This window comes from Hippopotamus amphibius, chromosome 14 (genome assembly GCF_030028045.1).
Source record: "Hippopotamus amphibius kiboko isolate mHipAmp2 chromosome 14, mHipAmp2.hap2, whole genome shotgun sequence".
In the NCBI taxonomy this organism is placed as follows: domain Eukaryota; kingdom Metazoa; phylum Chordata; class Mammalia; order Artiodactyla; family Hippopotamidae; genus Hippopotamus; species Hippopotamus amphibius.
In genome coordinates, this window is record NC_080199.1 from 58971180 (window position 1) to 58999116 (window position 27937).

Genomic DNA, 27937 nt, shown 5'->3' on the forward strand with positions numbered 1-27937 from the left:
TGGTTGTGGCCCCACACTTCTCATCAGTGAATGCTCTGTTCTAGTGTGGTTTTTTTGTAGCAAACTCACCAGACTGACTGGATTCCCTTTTCATTCACTTAGGTGTCTTCCAGTATTTTAAGCCAGGTTTTGGTGTAGTCTAATGAGTGGAGATGCCAACCTTCCTTCAACATTATCTTGCCCATTTTCTAGGCTTATGTCCTGTGCCGAGCCTCTTACTCAGTTCCTGGTTGCTGGTCTGAAAGTGGTATTACGCAGTGCTTAAGAGCTTGGCACTTTGGAGGCTGCTTGCTAGCTGTGTGCCTGTGGCAAGTTGTTTAACTCTGTGGGTCTCTTTTCTCATCTGTAGAACAAGGGCTTTAATACCACCCATCTCTCTCTGTTAGGGTTAACAGACATCCTAAAATATCAATGACTTAAATGTGTTTTTCTTCTCTGTACAGCAGTTCCAAGGTAAGAAGTCCAGGTCTGGTATGGCGGTTCCATGGTTATCCGCAACCATCTGCCATCATTAGTTTGTGGCTTCCATTCTCAGGGTGATCCAGAATGACTCCGTGGTTATAACCATCATATCTATGTTCCAGGCAGCGAAATGGAGGCAGTAGGGCAAGGCAGAAAGGCTCAACCAGTTTTGTGAGAGGACCATATCCAAAAATCACACCCTATCAGTTTTGCTTATTTCCTGTTGATCAGAACTTGATAACTTGACCTTGCAGCCACAGACCATCAGGAAATACAGTTTTTTATCTGTGTACAGTTGTTGGGGAAGTAACTAGCAATCTGTGCACCTCAGCTGTAAAGGAGATAGTGCATACCAAGTACTAAGTACTGACAGATACATAGTAACGCCTCAGTAAATATGGGCATTTTTATGATTTTTGCTAAAAGGTCAGATTACCAGATTACTTTTTCTTATTCCTTTCCACCCATTCGTATACTTTTTAGTTTAATGATCTTTTATAATATCATAATACAATACCTGAAACTTACAGAAACAACCATAGATGGTTTGTTTGAAGGGAGGAGGTAGTTAGGTAGTAGTTGTTCCCTTGTTGGAAAACGGTTAGTCTCTGTAGAAGAGGTTTCATCTTTTTTGCTTCATTAGCAATTCTTAACATTGGTGGAGTTGATATGTCTTTTTTTACTTTGATTTTTAAATCCTCAACTGCTTTTCCTTCCCACTTTGGTTCCTTTTTTGAACCAAAAAGACAACTGTCTGGTACATATTCTTTTTTTTTTTTTTTAAATAAAGATAACTAATTCTACTTAAAAATGTTTGTATTATATCCTTTAGTTAAATGGAAAGTTTTAGGGTGATACAGAATGAAGACTGGGAATGATTTTACTTAATGTTTAGACTTGCTTCATTAAACACCTCAGTAATAGCTACCGAATTTTTATAACAAGCTTTGCTATTTTTCTGTATATTCATCCTGTAGTGAATTTTACAATATATAAATTTTGTTCTATAATAGTAAGAGATATAGTTGAGCCTTCTTTTCTTGCCTCTTATTAAGTACAATCTGCCTTATATCCAAATAACCTAAATTTTGATAAGATAGAAAAAAGAGGGGAGGAATATATAGCTGAGAACCAAAATGCCATTTTGATAAAGCCTGCCTCCAATTTTCAAGGTAGCTGAGTATTTATATATTGAATCCCAATGTGTTACTTTCTGGCTGTGTTGTAACAAGTAAACATATATGTGTAGTAAATGCCTGTGGTTGCATTTTTTGGTTTTGTTGTTTTATAAATCAGTCACCTGTGACTTTTAGATTCTTTTGCTTAATGTTTCTCTCCAATAATCATCAACCTTTATTAATAATTATTTTTACACACAGCTGTATATAGTCTTCCTTTTTCTTTTTTTTTTAAATTGGAATATAATTGCTTTACAATGTTGTGTTAGTTTCTGCTGTAGAACAAAGTGAATCAGCTATACGTATACATATATCCCCTACCTCTTGAGCCTCCCTCTCACCTCCCCACCCTCCTGCCCTGTCTTTCCTTTTTCTTTCCATGGTGGTTTCTTTAAAAATATCTATACGTGGATAGACAAAAATACACAAAATTCAAATTAGTTTTCTTAGGATGTATGCATTTGTATTTATTTTTAATGTTTTTTAAAAAATAAATATAAATAAAAATTCAGATGGTATGGTATCTGAAGTAAATGCTAAATGTTGTAGTTCTTTGCAAAACCACATTAAGTTGGGACTTCCCTGGTGGCTCAGTGGTTAAGAATCCACCTGTCAGTGCAGGGGACACGGGTTCGATCCCTGGTGTGGGAAGATCCCACATGACACGGAGCAACTAAGCCCATGCGCCACAACTGCGGAGCCCTCAAGTCACAACTACTGAAGCCTGCACGTGCCTAGAGCCTATGCTCTGCAACAAGAGAAGCTACTGTAATGAGAAGCCCACACACCGCAGTGAAGAGTAGCCCCCGCTCGCCACAACTAGAGAAAGCCTGTGTGCAGACCCAACACAGCCAAAAATAAATAAATAAATAAATAATAAATAAATCTTTAAAAAAAAAACAAACCACAGTGTCATAGAAGGTTATCAAACTCAAGCATCCATTGAGATTAAAGTTAATATCATGCAACAATTTTAAGAACCTTTAAAATTAATTAATAAACCTCTTTTATAACAACAAAATCAGTAGGGTGGAATTTTTAAAAAATCAGTAGACTTGCCCAATTTTACACTTTAATGATGTAAAAAAAAATATGTGCTGAAGATTCTAGAAGGCCATAATCAAAATTACTTTTGAAAGGTTGGGCCTTTCTTCAAAAAGGAACTTATAAAATTAACTAGATCTTTAAAAAAAATAGTAGAACTTGCTTTTAAATATAACTAAGTATTCTGGAATCCTCAGTTTGGAAAAACCTGCTGTACTAGTAGGTTAACTGTGTTATATTTTATGGTAGGGAACAATTTTTTAAGACAGATAATAAAGAAATATAATTGTCTAACTTCAGTATCTAGTTCAGTATTTTTTCTAAAATAAGTACTAATTTAAATAAATTTAAAGTTGCCATATTTTATGTACAGAATGCTTAACATTGTATAGTTTTTACATTATTGGAAAGATTTTTAATTAAACGTAAGTTATTTATAATAGTTTTTAAGACACATCAGCAACTTTCGTTTAATAGAAACTCTTGAAATATTGTGTATCTTTGCAAAGAGAAGTAGGAATACAGTCACCTCTTTCATAAATTAGGGAAATTTAAAATTTCATCTTACATATTTCCCTCTGCCCAGCACATCTTCCTTTATCACCATCCACTTGGTATTTGTTCACAGAAGCAAATTAATTTTAATATTAGCTTAAGCAGAATATAATTAGGAAGATAATTCTGCTACAAAAGTAGCCATTATATATTTCAAAGCTAAATACCGGGTGGTGCGGGGCAGGGGAATAGCCTGGGACTTTGGGGTTAGTAGATGCAAACTATTACACATAGAATGGGTAAACAACAAGGTCCTACTGTATGGCACAGGGAACTATATTCAGTATCCTGGGATAAACCATAATGGAAAAAAATGTAGAAAAGAATGTATGTATGTGTATAACCGAGTCACTTTGCTGTACAGCAGAAATCTAACACAACGTTGTAAATCAACTATACTTAAATAAAAAATAAATTTAAAAAGCTAAATACAAATAATTTCTAAATTGCATGTTGTTTTGGATAGTCCATATTACATTTCTGCTTTATTCACAAGATAATTATGATTCAGATGCTATGATTTTAACCTTGACTGACATTATTGCAGTTTAAGGCATTTGATCATAATTTACTAGATAGGGGTATCTTTAAGAGTATGATATCACATATTTTTGCTGACTGATTTTCAATTGCTGATAAAACAGCTGCAGTGATTATTTTGCTCTTGTAGATTTTGTACATGAAGCTAGAAGATCAAAGTCCCAGGAAAAACTCATCATATGTATTTTTAAACTAATACAGTTGAAAACTGCATTTGCCTGGAGCAGTTTAAAGTAGATTCTTGTATCTTATAGTATCATCACAGTATTAAGCATGCATTTGTTAAAAGTTCTCTGTTCTGTTCATGTCTAAGTTGAAAGCCTAATTAATGTAAATGTGCATTTTTGTGCCTGTTATTCATGGTTATGTCATGAAGGTACCTTTACACTGGATAAGATAATAAATAACCAGTGCTTATGGGAAGTCTGTGGTGGGTGAGGCATTTTACATGTAATTTAAAGTTTAATTTGAGCCTTATAAATGCTCTATCAACTAATCATCATCTCCATTTTACCGTGAGGACGTTTCAGTTCGAAGAAGTTAAGAATCTTGCTTGTGGTCATGTAAGCAAATTAGTGTAAGTTAATTGAATTTGAACCCAAGTCTGACTCCAGAGCCCATGTGTGTTTCACTGTGCCATATTTTTTCCTCATAATATGTCAGTTCTGTGGGCTGTATAAGTCATAAAAAGTAACCCCCCTTTTCAGCAGACCTGACATGAAAATCTAGATTTGCCAATATACAAATTTGGGATATTCTTTGTTCTTGTGAGATGATTCATCTCATGTTCTTTAAATGACACGACATGACATTTAAAATATTATTTGCTTTCCCCAAATTCAGCTTTTTTACTCAACATTTTAAGAATACCTGCATTGTGAGATTTTATCAAGTGAGGCATACCTGTATTTTGGTGTTCTTTATTTAGCATGTACTTCATGAATGCCTGTTTTATGCCAGATTCTAGGTGTGAGAGAAATAAGTGGCCTGCAAAAGCAGACATAGTTCCTGCTGGTTCTGGAACTGGTATAGCTGGGTTTCAAATGTTGGTTCCACCTTTACCTCTCAGTAACTGTATGATCTTAGCAGCTTCCTTAGCCCTATTAGTCTCTTTCTTTATTTGCAAGAGGGAAAGAATAATAGTACCTTTCTTAGGGTCATCATCAGAATTAATTGAGATAATATATGTTCATAGCATGGTATCTGGTATGTAATAAAACAATAAATGTTACCTTTTATCATCTTAAAAATAGCACTTGAGATAAAACTAATTTTCTTTAAAAAAAATAACTGAGCAAGCTTAATGGTATCATGATCTTCAGTCTGGGATGGTAGTCATCTTTTTTGTATCATTTGAAAAGTCTCGTAAGTGTTTCCCTTCATTTGCTCTGCACACTGCCATGCATGTTTTAGAAATATAGTATACCATAAGCTATGTGTTTATTTTTAAAATTTTAAGGACAATGCTAGAATCACTGTGTGGTGTCATTCCAAATACAGGCGTATATATGTTTGGCTCATGGCAAGTACAGTAACCCATTTTTTTCTTACCTTTCTTCTGAAAAAGGAGATATCTCATTGTGATTTATTCTTTGGAGCAGTGTTTACTTATGAGAAAAGATTTAAGGAAGAAATTCTTCAGTGACTGCAAACAAAAATGTTATGACAGCTTCACTCTGCCTTATAGTTGCATTTTGTACAATTTCTTGAGTTTTTTGAATGGAAAGTATTTCTATGTATTTTTTTTAAATAGTAAAATTTAAAAACTAGGTATTTTCTATGTACTTACAATATTTAGGCACTTGAATATGTAAATACAGGTACAAGTGATTTTGAATTTAAAAAGGTACATTTATGAAAAGTTACACAACAATAATCAATCTAGCCATATTTCCTTGTAGGTTACTAAACTGTTTTAGGATATTATGATTTATCAAAAGCTTGAGGAAAAATTAAATGCATTCCAGAAACAATTTTTTAGATATGTACAAAAAACATGAGTGACAAATTTCTTTAATGGTTTCCATCAGTAATTTTTTTATAACAGTTAAATTTTCTTTTTATGAACTGATGCCAAAACCTCACTTGTAATACTTCTAAGGAGGTTTGTTCAACTCTATCTCCTGTAAAAAGATATGTCAGGGCTATTTTTATTATCTGTAATGAAACCTTGTTAGAGAAAATCTTCCTTTGACATTAAATCACTACCCTTTTTTTCATTACAAAGTCCAAATGCCAAGGAAAGTCAATTTGTAAGCTGCGAAAGTATATAAACAGTTCATTTATAGTGACTGCTAAAATAGATTTTACTATTTTTTTTCTGTTTTCATAGTTCTTTTAAATCCTGATTAAGCCATTTTAAAGTACGTTGAGATAATTTGATGTTTTAATAGAAACATTTTTTTCTTGTTATACAAAAAAGATTGTGTAGTTGATATGGAGATTTTTGTTTTTAATATGAATTTTTAAATGACTTTTTTGTACAAGAGGTTTTTAAATATTTCTTTTAGTATGTACAGCCAACATTTGTATTACCTCAGATGTTGTAATGGGAAGTCAGTTATAGTTCTGAGAGTGAATATTAGCTTTGCTAAGTTTTTATGTGTGAGCAAACTTTTGGCATATATGCTAACTTATGTAACCTCAGTCAAGATTTTCAGAAATATTTTGTTGAAGTTTATTAAAGTTAGGATTTAATTATCAGTTTTAGTGGTTAAATTTTAGAGGAGTGAATTTAAAATGTAATTTGTTCTTAGAAGCCAAAGAAAATAAGTGGCATAGAAATAAATGATTTAGCTGTTCTTTGGGAGGAAAAATATGCACTCACATTTAAAGCTAAGTTTCTAGATTATTGAATTGAGATAGCCACATGTAAAACTTAATTTTTTAAAATAACTTCTTGTTTAGCATGAAGTAAAGAAATTACCACAACTCACTGAGTCTGAGATTTAGCATCAAAAGAGGTGCTGAAAAGAATAAAGTTCTTTCATAAGGATAATATTTAGTGGTGCTCATCTAACATTTTTGAGGTTAAAAAATGAATACATATTTGGGACGATTCTGAACATGAAGTCTTTCATTATTCTAATACCACATATTGTATTGAGACTAAGTTATCGATGCTGTGTTGGAGCTCACCCTGCAAAGAAGTGAATTGGCTGATTTTTGTCATTTGCAAGTCCAGCCAGGGTTACTGTAGCATGCCAGTTGGCTGCATCAATGCATAATTTTGTGTGAAGTTATCGAAGTAGTATTTGTTTTAAAAGTGACACGTAACTTTTTACTCTAATTATTAATACAAGCAAAGAAGTTAGTAGTGCTTTCATTTTTTTATTGTCATCAAGCAGTTTTCTAGGAATTTTCAGCAATATATCAATTCAGCTGTAATTGTAGTGTGAAATACAGAAGCTATGAACAAGCTTTTGGTGCCTCATTAAAAATTAAATCCATAAAATTCTTACAGTCTCATTTTGTTTCATCACAGCTCTGTTTTAGTAGATCTGCACATCTGTCTTGCTGTCAATGGTTAAATTTACCAGTTCAGTTTCTTTGTAGATTTTTGCTGTAAGTAGAAAGGATTTAAAATCTTATAGTCCCTTAAAATATTTTTATTACCATTTACTTGAAAGAACGGTAGATAATATACATGCTTGTTCATTGTGCAAGTACCTAAGACATTCTGGTTGAAGGACAGCTTAAAGAAAAATAAATAGCAAAAGATAGCAAAAGCATTCCGTCTTTATTTACAATATGTAGAAGATCACTGTTTTCACTTTAAGTGTACGAGTCTGAGCAGCAGGAACACCCTAGAGCAGGACATCTTTAGCGATAGAATTTACATACCGTTAGCTCACAGTAACTGATGAGCAGCAGGGCTCTGAGTACAGAGCTGGCTGGCACGTTATTTGGGATGCCTCTGATGCTGTGGCTTTCCGAAGCTTGCTGGCTGCATGCTTGTTGCCTTTGTTCACGACACAGGTGATTACTTGATAAAATGAAGTGCATCGCTGTGAACAATTGACCCTTTGGAGCAATCCAGGCTGGTCAGCAGTCTAAAACCACACTTTAAGGCCATCATTATGGCCTCAAACTTAAGAGTTTCCAAGGTGCAGACAAAGGTGTTGTCTTCCTTCAGTACAAGTCGAGTGCCATTTTCAGACTTTATGAAGTATTTAAACTGAATGATATTTGACGATATTGAAAACTCCTCTGGAAAGCCATCCAGCCTGCTTTTGGACACCAGAACAATGCGAGATTTTATTTTTGATATGAAATCAGGAGCATTACAGAAGATTCTCAGTCCTTGTGAGCGATCATGGTTATCTGTTATTTCCAAGAAAGTAGTCTCCCTGGGTGTTAGCTGTTCTTTTTCCCACCTGGACTTCACTTCCTCCGCCAGTCCCTTGAGCTGAAAGAATTCTGCTTCTTGTGCAAGAAGTTGATTTTCTCGAAACCCTTCAGGCAGTAGAAGTTCTCCATTTCGTAGGAAGTTTAGAACATGCCTGAAGAGGAGCCCATCCCTGTCTATGAAATAATGACCATCGGCATCAAACGGGCAGAGAATTTTTCCATTTACTATACCTTCAAGGAGAGTGTCTGGGTACTTGGTCAGTGTTTGTTTCTGAGTAATGTATAAGTATCCACCAACATTGAGGGTCATCAGGGTGGATTTGCAGTTCTTTCCCTGGTCAGCATCTTCCAGGCTGTTGTGTTTCCCTTCATACTCCTTTTCTTTTTCTCTTCTGTTTATTTTACGCTCCATTTTTGAAAATGCTATTTCGGCTTCTTGTTCTCGGCGTTGAGATTTTAAAAAAGAAACACAAACACGCCTTTATTCAGCCCCAGCCTGGTGATGGAATGGAAATGCTGGCAGCATCGCCTGCGCTGTCAGCTCGGTTTTGCAGTAGGTGGCGTATCAGCTGTGTATGCAGGAGCTTTCTGGAGTAAGAGGGAAAAAAGATAATTTGCATTTAACTGTATCAGGGAAGGAACTTGCTGTGCAGAGGTTTTCATGTGTATTCTTTGAAGTAGTGAAAGTTACTCAATAAATTGAATTTCCTGTTGGCAGTTAAACAGTTACATATGTTTCATTTTCCAGCTGAGTGTGAATTTTTATCCAGTTCTAAATGTCTTTTAAGTTATTAATCAAGCAGGCTTAATATTGAATAATACTGTCACCTTTTGGAGAATAACATGTTGAATTAGTATCATTTTTTAAAGTAAATCATAAGTAGGAAACCCAAAGAGAAAGGACCTAGGTGTATAGAATTTTTTCTCAGTGTATAGAATTTTTTCTCGTATAAAAAGTCACATTTCACAGTGGTGTAGTCATTTTAGAGATACAAGTGAGAATTTTTAAACCTGTTATATGTGACATTGTACTTGAATTTAATTGGTTTTGCATGTGATTCTGATTTGGGAATCTTTAGCAAGTGAGGTGAAATTTTCCTGATGTCCTTTAACAAATGTTCTGTTATTTTGGTTTTTTACCCTAAAGGTAAAAAATCGAATATACAGGTTTTACAGTAAATTTTTGTTGTTGTCCTTAAGATTTCCTATGGGAAATTCATAAGCTTGTTTCACCCTAAACATGCTTCACTGCTGAATAAAGACTTGGACTGCTGTGGAAAATAGTGTAACCATGTATCTGTGTGTTTATGTGTGTGTGAGCGTGTCTGCTCACTCCCTCCAGATGATAACAGAGACAGATTTAAAATACCTGCTATAAAATAGTGTCAGGGGCCAAGTTAGTTGGGTTTCTTTTGCTGTTGTTTTTTTTATCAGTGTTCACAAAGGGGGAGAGAAAAGACCAAAGCCTGGCTGCCTTTTTTTTTGAACTGGAAGAGTGTCAGTGTGCTGTTTTTCTCCCCTTTCTTTTTTTTTCTCCTTCCCCTGTAACTTGCCTTCCAAAACAGTTTAGAGATCTGAGTTCTCATGTCTAGAATTTAAAGGCCCAGTGGTGAGAAATGTGAATATTGTCCCCAGTACTATCATTTGGCTGATCTGCCTGCTGAATTATTCTGAGGAACTACATGGTCCTCAGAGTTAGACTTTAGATTTTGTTAAATTGATTTATATTTTTATTACATGAAGGGTATTTGAAATTTTTTCAACTTTGTGTTGATAGAAATATTGGTGCAGAGTCTTCTAAAAATGTTTGCCTTGCATATTCTCTAAACAATGTTAGGTTTTCTTCAGATATAAAAACATTTTTAATTATAGCACATTTTGGATTTGGTGTTTATGTATCATTGAGCTTATCAAAAGTTCATTGACATTAAACTAGAAATCTAACGCATAACTTTTTTAAGACTGAGTTTTTGCTTAGAGACCATGAAATTGAACCAAAGATAGGATTGCATTCTAGAGAGTTTTTAGTATTTTATCTAAAACTTTACAGCTTGTTAATAGTAAGCCAACACTTAGACTAAAGCTTCCTTTCAGTACTGCATCATTTAAGAAGAGTTTACTGTTTTTTGTGTTTTTTTTTAATAAATTTACTTATTTATTTTTATTGGCTACGTTGGGTCTTTGTTGCAATGCATGGGCTTCTCAGTATGGTGACTTCTCTTGTTGCAAAGGAGTTTACTCTTATATTCTAACAGTTTCACATGTATGGATTTTGTGGTTTTTGGAATCAGGTCTTACCTATGGATATGACGTTTTCCGAAATAGTGAATAAATTTGAGGTGGTACAACTTTAGAAATGGAATTCTTATGTCAACAGTCAGTGCGCATGAGTAGCAGCATGTAATAGCAAAACCAGCAAAGGCATGCCATTTTCACTTACAGCTAGTCCTCTTTTAATTAATTATATGGGACACCAGAATCAATAGAACATAACTGTAGTATAGTGGTGGAGACTGTGCTAGAAATTTCTTTGTATGTGTAAATAAAGTGATATAGTTGAACTCTGTGTAAGGCTTAGTCTGCTTCCTTATACCCTGTTTGGCTGGTTTATGGGTGCCTTCTTAGAGGAGCCCTAAAACTAGTGCTGCTAGAGGATTTGCTTCCATGGGATGGGGAGGTGAGGCAGGACTTCAGGAAGTTGACCTCTTCAGCCATCACCCTCCAGGGCCACCTTACACTTGCTAACTTGCTTTACTTCTGGTTTCTGCTTTCTGGTTTTTAAAATTACTGGTGTGTGCTCTTTGTTTCTGCTGACTGGCCTTGACAGACTCTGAACCACCCCATCATGTGCCTCTCTAATGCTCTCTCTCTCGATTTCACTCTGATGTTCTTGGCTTCTGCAAACTTGACATGTATGATTTGTTTGCCACCCATGGCCTGGCAACAATAGTGTAACAGAAGTCTTGTCTTAGGGCCTTACTGGAAGCTGACAAGAACCCATAGGACTTTTCTTTTATGCCCTGTTGCTCCCAACTTTCAGTCTTAAGAAAGAAAAGTGGTACCCGGTGGAAGGCCCCACCTTCTCTGCATTACGCCACTCCATCCCCATTAAAACAAGATGATTGCAGTTTACGGAAATCACGGGGCTTTGTTGATCTTTGCTGCTGTGGTCGTGCCTGTGCCCCTTAGGAGAAAACCAGGTTGTCTTCTTTTTTAGTCTATACTAAGCTTATATTTACCTGCTTTGGGGGCTGCAGGGTAGGGAGGGTCATGTTAATCAAGTCCACACAACCCTAAAACTGTAAAAGTGGTGCTTCGATAACTATTCCAAGGCAAACATCCATGGTTTCTCTGTCTCACTGCCGATACAAACTGGAAGTAATCAGTTTAGTGGTTTCAGCAGAAGGGCTTAACCTACACGTGGAAGATTAGCTCACTTAAATCCACTTGATCACTAGACTTGAAGATTTCATCTGCTTTGCAGGCAGAAAGATACATTTTTTAAAAGTGTCTGTCATAGACACCTGTAATCACACATAAAAGAGCCCTTTAGTCAACTTTGAAGATTTATTTTCTCATATATATACACACACACACACACACACATATATGTTTCCTACTTTTTTTCATTCAACTCTGATTTTTGAATGAGTTCATGCTGCTTTATATACGTGTTTCACTACTTCTGGATGGCACATAGTAGTTCACACGTACACACCCGGTAAATGTTGTTTCTGATTCCCTAGTGATAGACACCCAGGCTGCCTCAATCCCTTGCTGTGATGAACAGTTTCAAGCATGTCCTCTTATGGGTGTCTGTGGGAATCTGTGCGGTAGATACCCAGGGGAGAGCTTGCTGGCCATGTTTAGTTTCACTTAGAACTGCCAGATGACTCCTGAGGTCGGCTCTGTCAGTGCACTGTCCCACGAGCAGTGCCTGTGGCTTCCTGTTTCCCCTCATTGTTTCCAACACTTGGTGTAATCTGGTTTTCTTTTTTTGTTTTGTTTTGTTTTTTAGATTTCACATAATAAGTGATATCATACAGTATTTGTCTTTTTCTGTCTGACCTGTTTCACTTAGCGTAGTACCCTCCAAGTGCATCCACATTGTTGCAAATGGCAAATTTTCATTTTTTTTTTATGGCTGAGTAGTATTCCATTGAGTGTGTGCGTGCGTGCGCATCTTCTCTGTCCATTCATCTGTTGATGGACACTTAGATTGCTTCCATATCTTGGCAGTTGTAAATGATGCTGCTGTGAACACTGGGGAGCATGTATGTTTTCGAATTAGAGTTTTATCTGAATATATACCCAGGATTGGAATTGCTGGGTCATATGGTAGCTCTAGTTTTTGAGAAACCTCCGTACTGTTTTTCGCAGTGGCTGCACCAATTTACATGCCCACCAACAGTGTTTGAGGGCTCCCTTTTCTCCACATCCTCACCAGTATTTGTTATTTGTGTTCCTGCAAGTGATAGCCAACTTTGAGGATTAAACTGTGTCATCGTCAGGTTCTTATTATGAGTATATTCACTGGCTAGGCCTAAGGCCTAACCAAATTTTAGCAAAACCTTTCCACTATATGGTGACGCTAGTCCTCCACTATCTGCATTAGGCAGGATTTATTCCAGGCCAAAGGGAATTCCCATCTTGTCTACCAGCTCTTGATGGGAAATGAGGTCATTGTCATCAACATGATTGACACAGAACATGATCATAATATGCGCTTGCTCCATTTATATACAGGAGGTGTTCTCCTGCCATGGAAGGAAGTAGAACCATAGCAAGAAGGTATCTCTCTTGGTTGGCAGATAAAAGATTTGATAACTCCCCTAGACTCAACAGATCACTCCTTTCTGAAATTCCAGCACTCCTTTTAAAGGAAAAGGGATGGTCTTAGAAACTGCCTTTATTAAGAACACTGGCCTTCTGTTTCCTCATTCTCTGCCCCTACCAAATATTTTTTGGTTATTTTCACCTGTATCATTAATGCCTGTTTTTTGTTGTTGTTGTTGTTATTTTTAAAGATTATTTCCTGTTACCTTAGGAAGAAAGTAAAACTAACTACAGAAAGAGCAGGAGCTGTTAATTTTTACTTAAACCTGGCACTAAGTCTCTGCCCTGGACTTCTCCACATTTTTTAAGGCTTATTGATCTGGGTCTTGCTGCTTCACTTGAATTTGATACCCATCTGCTTGATTCTGCAGTGCTACCTTTGTCTGTTAATTTTCCAAAATCTGGCTAATCTGTGGCCATCTGACTTTCATGTCCTCTGATTCCTTTTTGCCTTGACCTTCCTATACCTTTCAAAAACTGAGTTTCTCTTTCTTAGTGTGTGGCTTTCTTGTTCTTCATAGCCTCCTGTTGATAGTATTGAATGTGAGAAATACTCATTTTGATATTCAGCTGTAATCATGTTACTTTAGCCTCTTTTTTGGTGTTAAAAATAAAAATAAATTACACAGTGTAATATATTAACATTTTAAGAATCAAGGATTTTTCTGTGTTAATCTAATTCTACTTGAATGTGAAAACTTTAGTTTCGTCTTGAAATATAAAATTTTAATGTACTAGATGTCTCGTTACTAGGCTTGCATCCCCGCAAGTACTCCCTCACCTACCTTGGGGAGCTGACTGATCACAGTATGTCACCAACTATGCAGAGTGCTCGAGTCCTCCTAGGACTCATTCAGTATCCCTTCTGGCAGGAAGGTGATGTGGATGTGTAGTTCCAATCAGACGAGTAAGCTTGTAAATGTTCTGCAGTGTTGAACTGAGTCTTGGGAGAAGCCCAGGAAACTTTGCTATATCAGCAGATTTTTAAACCTCACTTGAGGAGTGTAGAAAAGATTAAAACACTTTGTATCAAAAGGGGCACAAATAAAAATGACAGGCTGAATGAGGGTTGTGACAATATTCCGTTCCACCTTTCTTTGCTTTTCATTATAGAAGTAATCTTGAAAACAATTTACAAATCATATTCATTCATATTTTAAATATACTTTGGGAGATGAGTATTTCAGGGGAACCTGTATTTTGTTATTTTGTAGGCAGAAGTCATTTAAGTTTTTAAAAATGAGTTTGCTTTTTTTTTGAAGTGCAGAGTATGCATTATTATTCATTGGAAAATTTTATTGTAACTAGATGAGCAGAGTGCTTCTGTGAGCCATCAGATGAACACTGAAATTATACTATTGTGTAGAACTCATTTCTATAAAGCTATTTGGCAAAATGGAATTTTACCTTCTCTTTCAGAAGGAGATGTTTTAAGTTAATAACCATTGTTGACAATCTCCAAATTAGGGACATGACTTTGAAAAGTTGTAAAGTTAATGTTGTTATGAAACAAGTGACCAAAAGAGTCTCTGCTCCCAAATGCTGTCCCCTACCACTGTCCCTCCTGTTATCATCTTCTCTTTAGATTCTCTTGTGTCTTTAGTGATGAGATGGTGTGGAGAAGGGGGGGGGCCTGAGCCAGCAGGACAAGATATGATGGCTCATAGGAGGAAATGGAGTTTCTACACAGAGTAGAGTGGTTGCAAATTGGGGATGGAGAACTCTGTCGCACACTTTTCCACTTTTAACATTTCTGAAATCAGGATATGTCTTAAAATCATTGGCTTGTAAAGTTTTTATGGTAGTATTTTGTCCTTCTTGGGGCACATAAAATCATGGTGAATATTACAATTGTTGGTATCTTAGATTTGATGAAATATTTGAGCAGTTCTGTAAACTGGTATCCCCATACCACCAGAAAATAAAATTAACAGAGATACAGGAAGAGGCAAAGATGTGGGGGAGAGGAAGAGAGAACTATCAGGGCAGCAGTTCTCAACCCTGGCTGCTGCATATTATCTAGTGAGGTTGTAAAACACCTCTTGCCTGGACCGTGCAGTTAAGGTAGAATCTCAGAGAGTGGGCTCTGTAGTTTTTAAAAAGCTCCCCAGGTGATTCTTAGGATCAGGCAGCGTTGAAGAACATATGAAGAACATATTCAGGGACTTCCTAGGTGGCGCAGTGGTAAAGAATCCGCCTGCCAATGCAGGGGACACAGGTTCGAGCCCTGCCCTGGGAAGATTCCACATGCCACAGAGCAACTAAGCCTGTGCGCCACAACTGTTGAGCCTGTGCTCTAGAGCCCGTGAGCCACAACTACTGAGCCCATGTGCCGCAACTATTGAAGCTCACACGCCTAGGGCCTGTGTTCCACAACAAGAGAAGCCACTGCAATGAGGAGCCTGCGCACCGCAATGAAGAGTAGCCCCCACTTGCAGCAACTAAAGAAAGCCCGTGTGCAGCAACGAAGACCCAATGCAGCCAATAAATAAATTAAATAAATTTATAAAAAAAAAAGAACATATTCGGGAAATTGATAAGCTCAGGACAGTGAACTTATCTTAAAGGAGTTTTTACTGATGAGGACATAGTTTCTACTCTGTAGTTATGAGGATCACTTACTATTAAAAGTATCATGAAAATTGTAAAGAACTAAACATGGTGAAGAGAACAGGAGTTATTGAGGATGAAAGTAATGAAACTTGAATCATATTCAGTTCATTAAAAAATGTCATTGGATCCCTCAACTATATTACAGGCTTTCTAAGTGCAGTGGTCTGTATTTTTCTTCCTTTGTACCCCTCATCACATCTAGCACAGTGTTTGGCACTATTTAACTGTACTGTAGCACTATGGCAAAAGTCTTTTCTCCGGGAGACTTCATCTTTCCTGGAAGGATTTGTTTTTCTATCCATTTAATCATGTTCACTATTGGTTTTGAATTCTAATTTCAAGTGCAACAGCCAAAGCTGGATAGCACCCTTTGCTGAAGGTCTAACTGAAACAAACTATTACAGTGCTATGATTTTCCTTTTCATTTATTATTACAACACAACATGACTTCATTTTTTTAAAGTAAAACTGTATTTTATTTCTGGGTTTTATTCGATGTCTTATTCTTTTTTCTTTTCTTTTTTCCCCCCGTTTCCTTTGTTTAAATTCAGAGAGAAGTAGACAGTACTGAGCCCTCTAGCTCCCTCTCCCACTAGTGGGCTCTTTCCTATACTTTGCATTTCTCCCCACCCTGTTATCCCACACCTCCTGCTGCCCTGCAAGTTAAGATTCAGGGAGAAAGAGATTGCGAGCGAGATTGAGGGAAATAAAGCATGTGGACTTGTGCGTGTGCATAGCTTCCCCAATTTTTTTTTCCTACCTCTACATCACTCCTCATGGAGCCAAAGCTCTCTAATGAATGGGAAGCAGACATCTGGTCAAGCGAGGTGGGTGGGGAAAGGCAGTGGGCTTCTGCATTCTTTCCCTAATCAGATTAACTTAGGGTAGGGGAAATTAAATCGAAGATGACACATCCTTTTATCTCTTATGCCAATTCCAGTCCATTGATATTGCCTGCCTGGACTGCTGCGTCATGAGGGATTCTGAGGCTGAGTTCCAGCTCAGCAGAAAAGCATGATATGATCAATTAATAATGTCTTCCATGGGCACAGGAAGGGTGCAACCTCTTATTCTTGAAAGCACCTTTTAGATTAGGGATTGTGTCTGCTTATACAGCATCACGACGTCATGCCCACACCTGTATTTGAGGATTTATAGTGATTAATTTTATATATATATAATTATATATATAATTATATGTCGTTCACTAAGTTATTTCTTTGAAATGTTCACTAAGTTATATTCTTTGGAATTTTAAAATGTCGTTCACTAAGTTATTTCTTTGACCAAAAGTTTGTTATGGCTTCTGTAGACTCGTAGAACAATCCGAATTCCTTTGTACAATTAAGGCCTCCGTCTTTGATTTTGTACCTTAGGTAACCACTCTTCTGTCTACTCCTGGACAACCAGTCTTTTCAGTCGCAGATACTCTTTGATGAGTATTACATCATCTCTTGTATAGGAATGTACATAAATTTCTTTCTCCCAGTCCATAGGGGAAAAGTGGAAGAGCAGTAGTAAAGAGAGAAAGATGAGATGTTTTCTAATCCTAAGTCTAGTCTTCAAATTATGGTTTCTGTATTTGGTTTAAAATTAGGAATTCCCAGCTATTTAGGCATGTTTGTAATTTGAATATCATAACAAGAAAATGTATTCCAGGAGTAGATAATTTGGGGGAATACTTATACGGCTGCTCATTTTGTTGCTTTTAATTAATCAAATACTGACTCTATAGGTTTACTGAAATCTAAGCATGATCTTTTATTCCTAAAATTCCTGAATATTAAATAGAGATCAGAAAATCAGTTCACAAATTTGAATACAGTAAGAAACACCTTCTTAACAATATAGAGGTTGCAGCTTTGCCCAACTGGTTTGTTAAGATGCCAAGTAGCTTGTATTAATAGGCCTTACCCTGTGAACCACAGGCAAAAACTGCTAGGAAAAGATTTGAAATGAGAACAGTAGAGACTAGTAGGAATATTAAAAATGGTTTACCTCTTAAATGCTCTTGCTCTGTTGAAATGTTATTTCTTTAGTCTTTTTCCAGCGAGGATAGACACAGGTGTGATGTAAGGAAGAATCAGGAAAGTAGCTTCAGAGTCTCAAAGATCAGTCCAAAATCTTGGTTCTAACCTTGTCTGTGTTTTACCTTGAATTGGAAGTGCTCTTAAAGGCGTCCACCTTGGACCGGATCGAGTGGTCTTGTGGAAATGAATGCCTGTAACTTCCTGATGCCCGACATCTTCTTAACACATTACTTCTCATTACTTGCATGCCAATGCTGATAGGCACCCTTCCTGCTTACTTACCACTTTAACTTGTTCAAACTAGCCAGGCTCCTAACTTGAAAAAAGTGCCAGTCACTTGTTTCTCTTGGGTTCTTCAACACAGAGTATATCTCAAATTGAGATAAAGGGTAGGAAGGTCCCGCTTAGAACAGAAGTTTGTATATTTTCAAGTCTCGGACAGCTTCTCAACATTTTCTCATTGTCATTCCAAGAAAGTTTTTCTCTCATTTCTACTCAAAGAAAATTTAATTGTATCTAGGTCTTTTAGAATGTATTAGGGCAAACAGAATAAATCCTAATGAAATAATAAAACATCCCAAATTGGAGGGGAAGGCCAGTTTTGTTTTGTTTGTTTTAATGAAAAAGAACTGGAGGAGATCTCTGAGGTCCCCATGACTTTATTATACATATAGATGCTGAGGCCCAGAGATGTGAAGTCACTTCTCCAAAGTAACACCGCTGTTTAGAGACAGAATCAGAACTAGAGCGCTTCCATTCTTGTTATAGTAGGCACTTTGTGTAACTTACCCTTTAAAACTTTCTCTCAGTTTTTTTCTGAAACTAGGTGGCAGGATATAGATCAATAAAATACCATCACCAAAGGTCTGTGTTCATACTCATGCAGATTCTTTGGGTTACAGTAGCAGAAACCAATAAGCAAACCAATCTAGCCCAAAAAGCGGGGGAGGTGAGAAAATTTAGAAAAGATCCTGGAATAGTTCCCAGAACCTAAAGAAGAGTTGAACAAACGGCCAAGCCCAGGGAAAGATAGGAAGCAAGCCATGGCGGGGCTTTCAGTAGGATGAGCTTGTGTGGCTTCTCTTCAGAGTGCTGTCGTGACCATGTCCTTCCAGAGATTTGTGCGGTGGAGTGATTCTGGTATAGGTTCCTTAGTTTAAAATTCTGAGAGAGACAGACACAGAGAAACAGAGAGGAGACAAAAGCCATCGCTCATGCTGTTCACACCTTCAGTGCCCTTCTGCCTTCCCTCCCAGTCTCACTCCTAATCGTTTCTCCAGGCCTAGCACAAACATTGCTTTCCCCATCAAAGCTCTTCTTAATCCCCAGTTAGACATATTCTCTTTGTGTGTGTTTTAATCCGGATGCTCCGTGTCTCTGTCAGCAGATCATAATCCTCATAAACTGTAACAAATTCTGCTTAGTACAGTGGCATCCCAGGCCTTTATGGAAGGACCGGTAGTCCTTCCAGCAGTTAAATTAAAAGGTAGGGAATCATAAAATGATAATAGTATGTATTCCTACTGCCTTAAACATTTTAAGACCCACAACGTACACTCAAACACCATTGTACATGTAGAACAAGGCCTTTGCTTGCCGTATGGGATGCTGATTGAGCGTCTGATTTCTCTTTCTTGTGGTAAGGAAACCTATAATTTAGTGTGGATTTTCAGGTTTGGTTTCTTTAAAAAGGAGCAAGAACTTAGACACTGTGAAACAATTCGAATGCAAAATCCTTCTAGACTTTTATGTTTCTCTTCTAGTCTCTAGTTGTCTCTCCAGTACCTAATTTGACAGATCTTTAGCAACTTATCTTTATATCACATCTTACAAGGCATTAAACCTAGTTTGCATAGAAACATCTCCCTCCCCCATACTCATAATTAATGGAATTATGTAATATATATAATCAAATTGCATAATTGCTAACAGAGTAAAACTAGCATAAACAAGTTCCAGCATAGTTTGAGCAGAAGTGTGGGGGAGTAGTAGAGATTAACCTACTACCCACTAGTGTACAGTGAGCTGTGGGCATCTGTCGCCATGTTTAAGAGGGGAGCTGAGAGATTTGGTAATGTAGAAGTGGGTTTAGTGGAGGTCTCTCACAAGCGCTTCTGGTACGTTTAAGTGATTTATATACCTGTCTCATCATTCTGCTAGACCAGCAGCTCCCAACATGTCATCTGGAAATGTAGAGGGGTCCCTGAGACCCTTTGAAGGGGCCTGTGAAATCAAAACTATTTTTGTAACAATACCAAGCCTTTTTGCCTTTTTCACTCTGATTTTCTAAACATTTTTCAGTTTTAGTTTCTAGTATGGTCAATATCAGTAGATAAAACCCACATAAAAAGTTCTTGGGGGGTCCTCACTACTTTGTAAGCATATATGCCACAGGTTTGTGAATGGCTGTACTACACTCTGTACTCCTTGAGGGCAGCAGCCAAGTTTCATTCTGTATTATTCCTCATGTTTTTGCATTATCGTTTACATAAAGGCACTTAATAAATATTTGATAAATATATGAACAATAAAAAGATTATTTTTCAAGTATTTACAGTCTTTCAAACTGGGCCAACAAAGTAGTTTTAAGTCAGGGTTCCTGTATTAATGAATATGAGCTATAATTAACAGCAGTGGTGTGCAAGTGGGTGCTTTCAAGTGCCTTAAAATGCGATATTTAATAGCTTTCCCCTGAAATCTTAAGCAATGTTTTGGAGAAGAAAAGAAGCATGGTTTAGTGGGAAGAATATGAAAGCATGTTCCTGTGAGGCTTTAAAAAGTGTGTGAAGGCTTTAAATCTTGCTTAGGGGGCTGTATTATAAGTAAATTGGTTTTTTAACTATTTAGGAAGAAGGGGAAGGGGCAAAGAGTGAACAGAGATGCGGGGTTATTTAAGAGCAGCCAGTTGGTGGAAATTTTCATTGCTGCTGATGAAGACTTTTTCTTTCACTTGAGAAGCACTTGAAGGCTATTTTAGATTTGAAAAGAGGATATGATGGACAGGAAATCATGGTTTGGGGAAGTGAATTTTACTGCTTTGTGTGAGTGACCTTGATTGAAGAAGAGTGGTGAGCGGTGGCGGTGGCCGAGTTGAAATGGGCAGGCGCTTTGGATGCTTCTTACCTTTTTAGGTATTATGTGCGGAACATTGACAGCAGAACCTGTAATTAAAAACTAAATTCATCCTGTCCACCCGGAGTAGGTACTGCTGAATGTGTGGGGTGCGTTGTGGTACTGAAAGGTAGCTCTTTAGTATTCAGCATGAGTAAACACGGATGTGTAACTAAATTATTTCCAGAGACAGTATTCTAGATTTATTTTGTTTTTTTTTTTTAAAGATTAATGTATGTTTCAATGGTGAACTTTTCTCATACATTTAAGGCACTATAGATTGAAATCTTTCCCAGAGCTTGTTAATGTTACGACAGGAATTTTTCTAGATAGAACTTTCAACCTCAGCGGAGAGGCATGCCCAAATATAAGATTTGTTTTTGCTTTAAGAAAATTCAAATTTTAATCTTACTAAATTCATTAATAAGAGGAAATTACTTTTAGATATTTAAACTTAAATTTAATATAAAGTAATTACAGCCTTCTTATTATTTCCTTCCTGGCATATTTTGGTATAAGGTAGACATGCTTCTCATCATTGCTCTTTCCAGTCATCTGTCAGCCTCTACTTGAGGTTTGTTGCATATGCTGCATTGAACTATTGAGTTACTGTGTGTTTGCAGTTAGTACTTAGGGGCTATAATAAGGAGTTCCTAGATTTTGGAGACAAAATCGAGAAAGGTCACCATAAGAAAAATTTTCTAATATAAATCGTGGACATGGTTCTATCTGCCTTTGGTGTTTTGGTCAATTTGTCTGTTCCCCCAGTGAACTTTATGCTTTTTTTTTTTTTTTTTAATATACGTATTTGGCTGCACCAGGTCTTAGTTGTAGCACGTGGGATTTTTTTTTTTTTTTTAAGTTGTGGTATGCAGAATCTTTAGTTGCGACATGTGGAATATAGTTCCCTGTCTAGGTATCAAACCTGGCCCCCTGCATTAAGGAGCACGGAGTCTTAGCCACTTGAACACCAGGGAAGTCCCTGTACGCTTCTTGAAGACAGTACTGTATCTCAGCCATCTTCGATTCTGCCATGCCTAGATGGTTCCCTTCACATAGTAGGCATTTAATTTAGTTAGTGTTCATGGAATGCATGAGGTCATTTGCCCTAACGAAGATGGATCATAAATGCATTGCTGATGAGCCAGCGGCATTCCTGAATCTCTTCTGGAAACCTAGGTGAATTCTCCTGGAAATATGACTGGACCATAACTGTTCCTAACCTTAGCCGTACATTTCCAGACTGTGGTAAAGCTGGTGCCATGGTGGGTCAGTCATACATGTATTATCAAATAAGATGAGGTCTTAAAATGACTTGGTGCCTAGTAGGCATGCAGTAGGTGCTAACTTTTGTTCCTCTTGAATTTTGTGTCAGAGTCACCGTAAGAATTCTTACTAATGGTGGGGTAAATTGCCCTTCTGTTTGAACAGATATTCATAGCAATTAAAGCTCTAGTTTGGGCACACCCATATTAATTATCTTGCTGGAAGATGGAAGTCAGAGCAACCTGGCAGGCAGAACTGGTACACAGTATAACCCAGAAAAGGACCTGCCTAGTTTCACAGAATTTTCTAGGCTAGCTGTTCTGGTCACGGTGTATTCTAGAATTTTCTTTTTTGCACATATATGTGTGTGTACATGTATTTTTGATTTAGTGCTTTAGATTAGCTGTATTTTCAGAAGTTACTTCTCTGTCAAAGATGATATAGCCTCCACACCCTTCAAATTTTTATTTGATTTTATGCCTTTTTATGCCACTCTCTTTAGAAAGAGCTAAGTATATAAAAGCTGTTATTGGCAAGGGGCTACAGCAGCCCAATAAATAAACTTGACCAGAGCTCAGTTTTTTACTAGCCAGGAATAAGATTTTTCTCTATTCTGACCAATGGTACTACTATAAACTTAAAAATACTTCTTTTCTGTCCTTGATTTTTTTAAAAAAATATTTATTTTTATTTTTGGTTGCGTTGGGTCTTAGTTGCAGCACTTGGGATCTTTGTGGCATGCCGGATTCTCCGCTGTCGTGTGTGGGCTTCTCTCTAGTTGTGGTGCTTGGAGTCAGTAATTGCAGCACGTGGGTTCTCTAGTTGTGGCACGCTGACTTATTTGTGGCCCGAGTGCTCGATAGTTGCAGTGCGTGGGCTTAGTTGCTTCTTGGCACATGGGATCTTAATTCCCAGACCAAGGATGGAACCTGCATCCCCTGCATTGGAAGGCAGATTCTTAACCACTGGACCACCAGGGAAGTCCCTCTTTCCTTGATTTTTTAAAAATTTGTGCTCATCTCTTTTTTTTTTAATAAATTTATTTGTTTGTTTGTTTGTTTGTTTGTTTTATTGGCTGTGTTGGGTCTTTGTTGCTGTGCCCAGGCTTTCTCAGTTACAGTGAGCAGGGGTTACTCTTCCTTGTGGTGCCTGGGCTTCTCATTGCAATGGCTTCTCTTATTGCAGTGGCTTCTCTTATTACGGAGCACTGGCTCTAGGTGCACGGGCTTCAGTAGTTGTGGCTCATGGGCTCTAGAGCATAGGCTCAACAGTTATGGTGCACGAGCTTAGTTGCTCCACGGCATGTGGAATCTTTCCAGACCGGGGCTCAAACCTGTGTCCCCTGCACTGGCAGGCGGATTCTTAACCACTGTGCCACCAGGGAAGTCCCCTTTATTTTTATTATAACTATATTTTATTGCAATCATTGTTACTGTGGTTAGTATGTCAAAATACAGTCTTGAAAATGATAAATGTTATCTCTGAATACATTTGTTAATTTTTTTCTTTCCATTCAAGATAAGCTTTCTCTGGAAGGAATAGTGGTACAAAGAGCTGAATGCCGACCTGCTGCCAGTGAAAACTACATGAGATTAAAGAGGTTGGTGTTTTTTAACTTTAGAATAATACCTGATATTTCTTTTTTGGGATTGAAATACGTTATGTTAGATCTCCTATTGACTGCATGAAAACAATGGTTATTGTTGACAGTGTTTTCTTCAAAGGTCATGTGGTGTTAAAACCAAGTAAGAACAAACTTCCAGGTATAAAATAAATGTCATGAGAATGTTATGTGCCGTGTGGTGACTATAGTTAATAATACTTTTTTGCACATTTGAAAGTTGCTGAGAGAATAGGTCCCAGAAGTTCTTATTCCAAGAAAAAAAATTTTTTTAGCTGTGTGTGCCGATGGAAGCTGACTTATTGTGGTGATCATTTCCCAACGTACATAGTTATTAAATCATTATCTTGTACACTTGAAACTAACATGTCGTATGTGCATTATACCTCAATTTTTAAAAAGCTCAAGTAAGAGTTTCTTAGGCAAAGGAACTTTCAAAACGTGGGCTCTTAATTTGGGGTATATAAGCTACTGTGTTAATATAACCTGGAATCAAAGTTTTTAAGCATCTTTTTCTAGTTGTCCTTATAAATCTTGATTCTCTAAAGACATGTAATAAGATCTTTGTACTGTTTTATTTTCAAGGGCTATAATTTTCCCATGATGAATGTATATCTAAAATACTATACATTAAAAAGTAAGTATAGATAGTTGCTAGAATACCATCCTTTTCTCTTAATCTACAAAGAACTTTTTATACACTTATTAGAGATATTGCTTCGGGGTCCCTCCTCCCCTCTTTTGTACGTGGTTAACCTTTTGTAATTAATATTAAAGATTACGATCACAAATTCTTGATACTTCACATCTTGTGACTTTCAAAGAGGCAACAATTTTTTAAACCCGGAAGAAATGTATTGTACTTGCTTTATAGTTTATATTGAATGTATTTCAACCCCATGTAGTTTAGAATTACACTTTTTTTCATTTACCCAGCACGTACTGTGTGAAATAATAGTGAACAAAACAAATAAAAATCTCTGCCGTCATGGAACTTACATTTTAGAAGATTGTAGCTGCTCAGAACTGGCAGTTGGGAGCACACTTTCAAGTGGTAGCAGCAGCCCCTGTGGATATCCAAACTGGCTGAGCTGGATCAGCTTTCAATTTCACATTTAAAAAATTTTCTCCTATTCTCAATTAGATCGGAAGTCTGTCTCTTGGGAATGAAACAAAGAGACTTGGTTTTCTTGTCCAATAATTCCTCTAATTTCAGTGCCTCCCCAGGGCAAGTAAAAGGATGACAATCAAAATGAAAAAATGTTATAATAGTAAATAACTTTGGAACACAGGCAGGTGATGTTTCTCTTTGTTTTTAGCCTATAAAGTTTACTATATAATACAAGTCTTTTTGAGAATTTATCTTTTTTTAAAAAAAATATTTATTTCTTTATTGGCTGCGTTGGGTCTTTGTTGCTTGCACAGAGGCTTTCTCTAGTTGTAGGGAGCAGGGGCTACTCTTCGTTTCAGTGCACGGGCTTCTCACTGCAGTGGCTTCTCTTGTTGCAGAGCACAGGCTGTAGGCACACGGGCTTAGTTGCTCCTCGGCATGTGGGATCTTCCCAGACCAAGGCGCGAACCCATGTCCCCTGCATTGGCAGGTGGTTTCTTAACCACTGCTCCACCAGGAAAGTCCTGAGAATTTATCTTCTTCAAATAACTACTGAAATTGGAAAATGCAAGATCTGGTTACTCAGCTGCTTGCCAAAATATTTTTCTGTGGTCTTAATTCGCTTTAAAAGTTTCTAAAGATTTCTGATGATGTGATAACCTGCTGTGTATATGAAATGGCTGCTTTTTTCTTACCAAAAAAGACATGAAAATTGTTTAGCCTTTGGAGGATGCTAAAAGTCCAGCCATTACATATTTTAGTTACTTCAGTGACTTAAGGAAACAGTGATTCAGGAGATAATAATCAGGTGAATTTCATAAAATAGACGCTGTATGACATAAGTCTTGAAGGCTGAGATTTTTTTTGACCAAGTGGGAAAAGATGGGAGTTAGAACACTTTTTCAACAGAGAGACATGTAGGCACAGAGACTTGGGGAAGACATCAGGGATCTGTGGGTAGTTCTGCAAGCGTGGAACGCAGGGTTTGTTTGGGGCAGAACAAGCAGAAACTCCAGCCCTTTTTTGAACTCTGAACTGAAATACCCAAGTTGGATGTCCAGTAGACATTTCAAATATGTCAAAAACTGAACTCCCAGTCTTGCCCCCCAAACCTGCTCCATCAGCAGTCATTCTCATCTGAGCTCATGCCAACTCTGTCCTCCCGTTTTCATTTTTTCAATCCAAAAACCTTGGTTACATTCTTTTTTTTTTTTTTAATTAATTAATTTATTTATTTGGTTGCACTGGGTCTTAGTTGTGGCATGCATGTGAAGTCTGGTTCCCTGACCAGGGATCGAACCCGGGCCCCATGCATTGGGAGCACTGAGTCTTAACTACTGCACCACCAGGGAAGTCCCTTTGGTTACATTCTTGACTCCTCTCTCACACCCCACATCCAATGTGTCAGAAAACTCTTACCAACTGTACCTTCAAAATGTTACACATCTGCAGTCTGACCATTTCTCACCACCCACATGAGCTGTCATTGTTTCTCACCTGGATCACTGCGATAGCTTCCTAGCAGAGTTCCTGCTTCCACCCTTTCCCCACTGGCGTCTGTTGTCAGCACAGTACCCAGAGCAGTTCTTCTAAAGCCTGTCAAGTCGTGCCATTCCTCTGCTCCTTTGTCACTTGTAATGCTTCCTGTATTAATCAGAGTAAAATCCAAGTCCTTGCAGTTGTATACAGGGACCGGCATGATCTCCCTACCATTCTCTTCCCCTTTTCCCCATTCGAACCTCCTGCTTCCCTCCCCCTCACTCACTCTGCTCCATCCACACCAATCTCCTGACAGTCCAGGAGCATGGGCACACTTTCATATGAGGGCCTTTGCACTGGATGTTCTTTCCTGCCTGGAACACGATTTCTCCAGGTAGCTGCATGGCTCGCCTCCTCGCCTCTTTCAGGTCTCTTCTCAAATTCTACTTTTCCAGTAAGGCCTACCCTGACCACCCTGTTTCCTTCTGTGCTTGTGTTTTCTTCAATAGCACGTATCACCTCATGTCATTTACTTACTACATTCATTGCCAACTTTGCCCTAGTGCAGTTTAAGCTCCCATGGTTTGTATTTTGTTTTGTTTTGTGTATGTGTACCTGTTTTGTTCTCATACGCATACACACACACACACACATACACCCACCCACCCCTGAGTGTCTAGAATAGTTCATGACATGTAGTAGGTAGTCAGGAAATATTTAAGTGAATGAACAGCAGGAGAAAAGGTTTGAAATGTTAAAGAGTCTCATATGCTTGTTAAATTACTTGTTAAAGTAATGCTATGGTAAGAAATTTGGACTTTGTGTGCTGTTGCTATTGGGAAGGCACTGAAGAATTTTAAGCTGGATGGAAAGTGAAGGGATTTGTGTTTCAGATGGGTCATTCTGGCCGTAGTGTAGAGACTGAAACCAGGGAGATAAACTAGAGGCTGATGTAATAGCCCAGGTATAAAGTGTCAGAATGACTAAACAAGGTTGTTCAGGGCAGAAGGAAGATGAGAGACGAGATTTTGAGGATATTTGGAGGTAGAGTTGTGACTTGATCAACTCATCTCAAACCTCCGTGGTTGTGGACAGGGGATTTCTCCAGGACCAGACTGATGGTGGTGACTCCTGTGTTGTGGCCTAATGCATGTCCTGCTGTGAGGCTCAGACTGGCTCCATACCATCCTGTGCAGTGACTGACGAGGGGAGAGGGATGAAGAAGTCCTTATAGTTTAATTTAAATCATGGTTGACACTTTACATAAAAACTGAAAGAAGCAGGAAGTACCTAAACTTCAAGAAGAGTACCAATAGGTGAATTATCAAAATATGAAAGTAATCTAAGTCATAAGTTGTATCTCGTGTATTTTGTTTGTCATTATTCAACATTTTCAAATGCCTACTGTGGCCACTAAGGTAAGACTCAATTTTAGAAAAATCACTGGATACTCTTCTTGCTCTAGAGAGCTTTCAGTCTTTGAACCTCAAGAAAACACACACAGAGGATTATCTAAAAATATTTATTAACAGTGTAGTAGGGGAGGAATAGAAACATTGTGACACTTTTGATATAAAGTGGAAAGACAGATTTCCAGATGTGGGTGATCTCAAAGTGGAAGTGTTTGAGAACAGAATTGGCAGTTCAGTATTTCAGATATCCTGAACCTAGATATTTCATACGTAGGCTCAAAGTTTTCCAGGGCTACCACCTTCTTTTCTTCTTAATTACTTTTTATTGG

At 37.5% G+C, this 27937-nt stretch overlaps 2 protein-coding genes across 4 annotated transcripts in view; one reads left to right on the plus strand and one right to left on the minus strand.

Annotated features, from left to right (window-relative positions):
* The window catches only part of GTF2F2 (general transcription factor IIF subunit 2), a 140972-nt gene that overhangs the window by 53461 nt on the left and 59574 nt on the right, over nucleotides 1-27937 (plus strand). Inside the window, exon 5 of the mRNA XM_057707591.1 lies at nucleotides 23504-23585. Coding sequence (XP_057563574.1) covers nucleotides 23504-23585 — 82 coding nt within the window. The remainder of the gene's footprint in view (nucleotides 1-23503; nucleotides 23586-27937) is intronic.
* On the minus strand, nucleotides 7097-17940 carry KCTD4 (potassium channel tetramerization domain containing 4). Of its 3 annotated transcripts, none has more exons than XR_009049025.1 (3): nucleotides 17577-17940; nucleotides 7623-8717; nucleotides 7097-7341 (listed from the first exon to the last, which is right to left on the minus strand). XR_009049025.1 is itself a non-coding variant. In XM_057707590.1 (3 exons), the coding sequence occupies exon 3, from the start codon at nucleotides 8539-8541 to the stop codon at nucleotides 7762-7764; it is 780 nt and encodes a 259-aa protein (XP_057563573.1). In that variant the 5' UTR covers nucleotides 8542-8717; nucleotides 11544-11653; nucleotides 17577-17940; the 3' UTR covers nucleotides 7097-7761. The 3 variants fall into 3 exon arrangements, 2 of the variants coding, with proteins under 2 accessions (XP_057563573.1, XP_057563572.1); XM_057707590.1 differs by adding an exon at nucleotides 11544-11653 and having other exon boundaries at nucleotides 7097-8717; XM_057707589.1 differs by having other exon boundaries at nucleotides 7097-8717.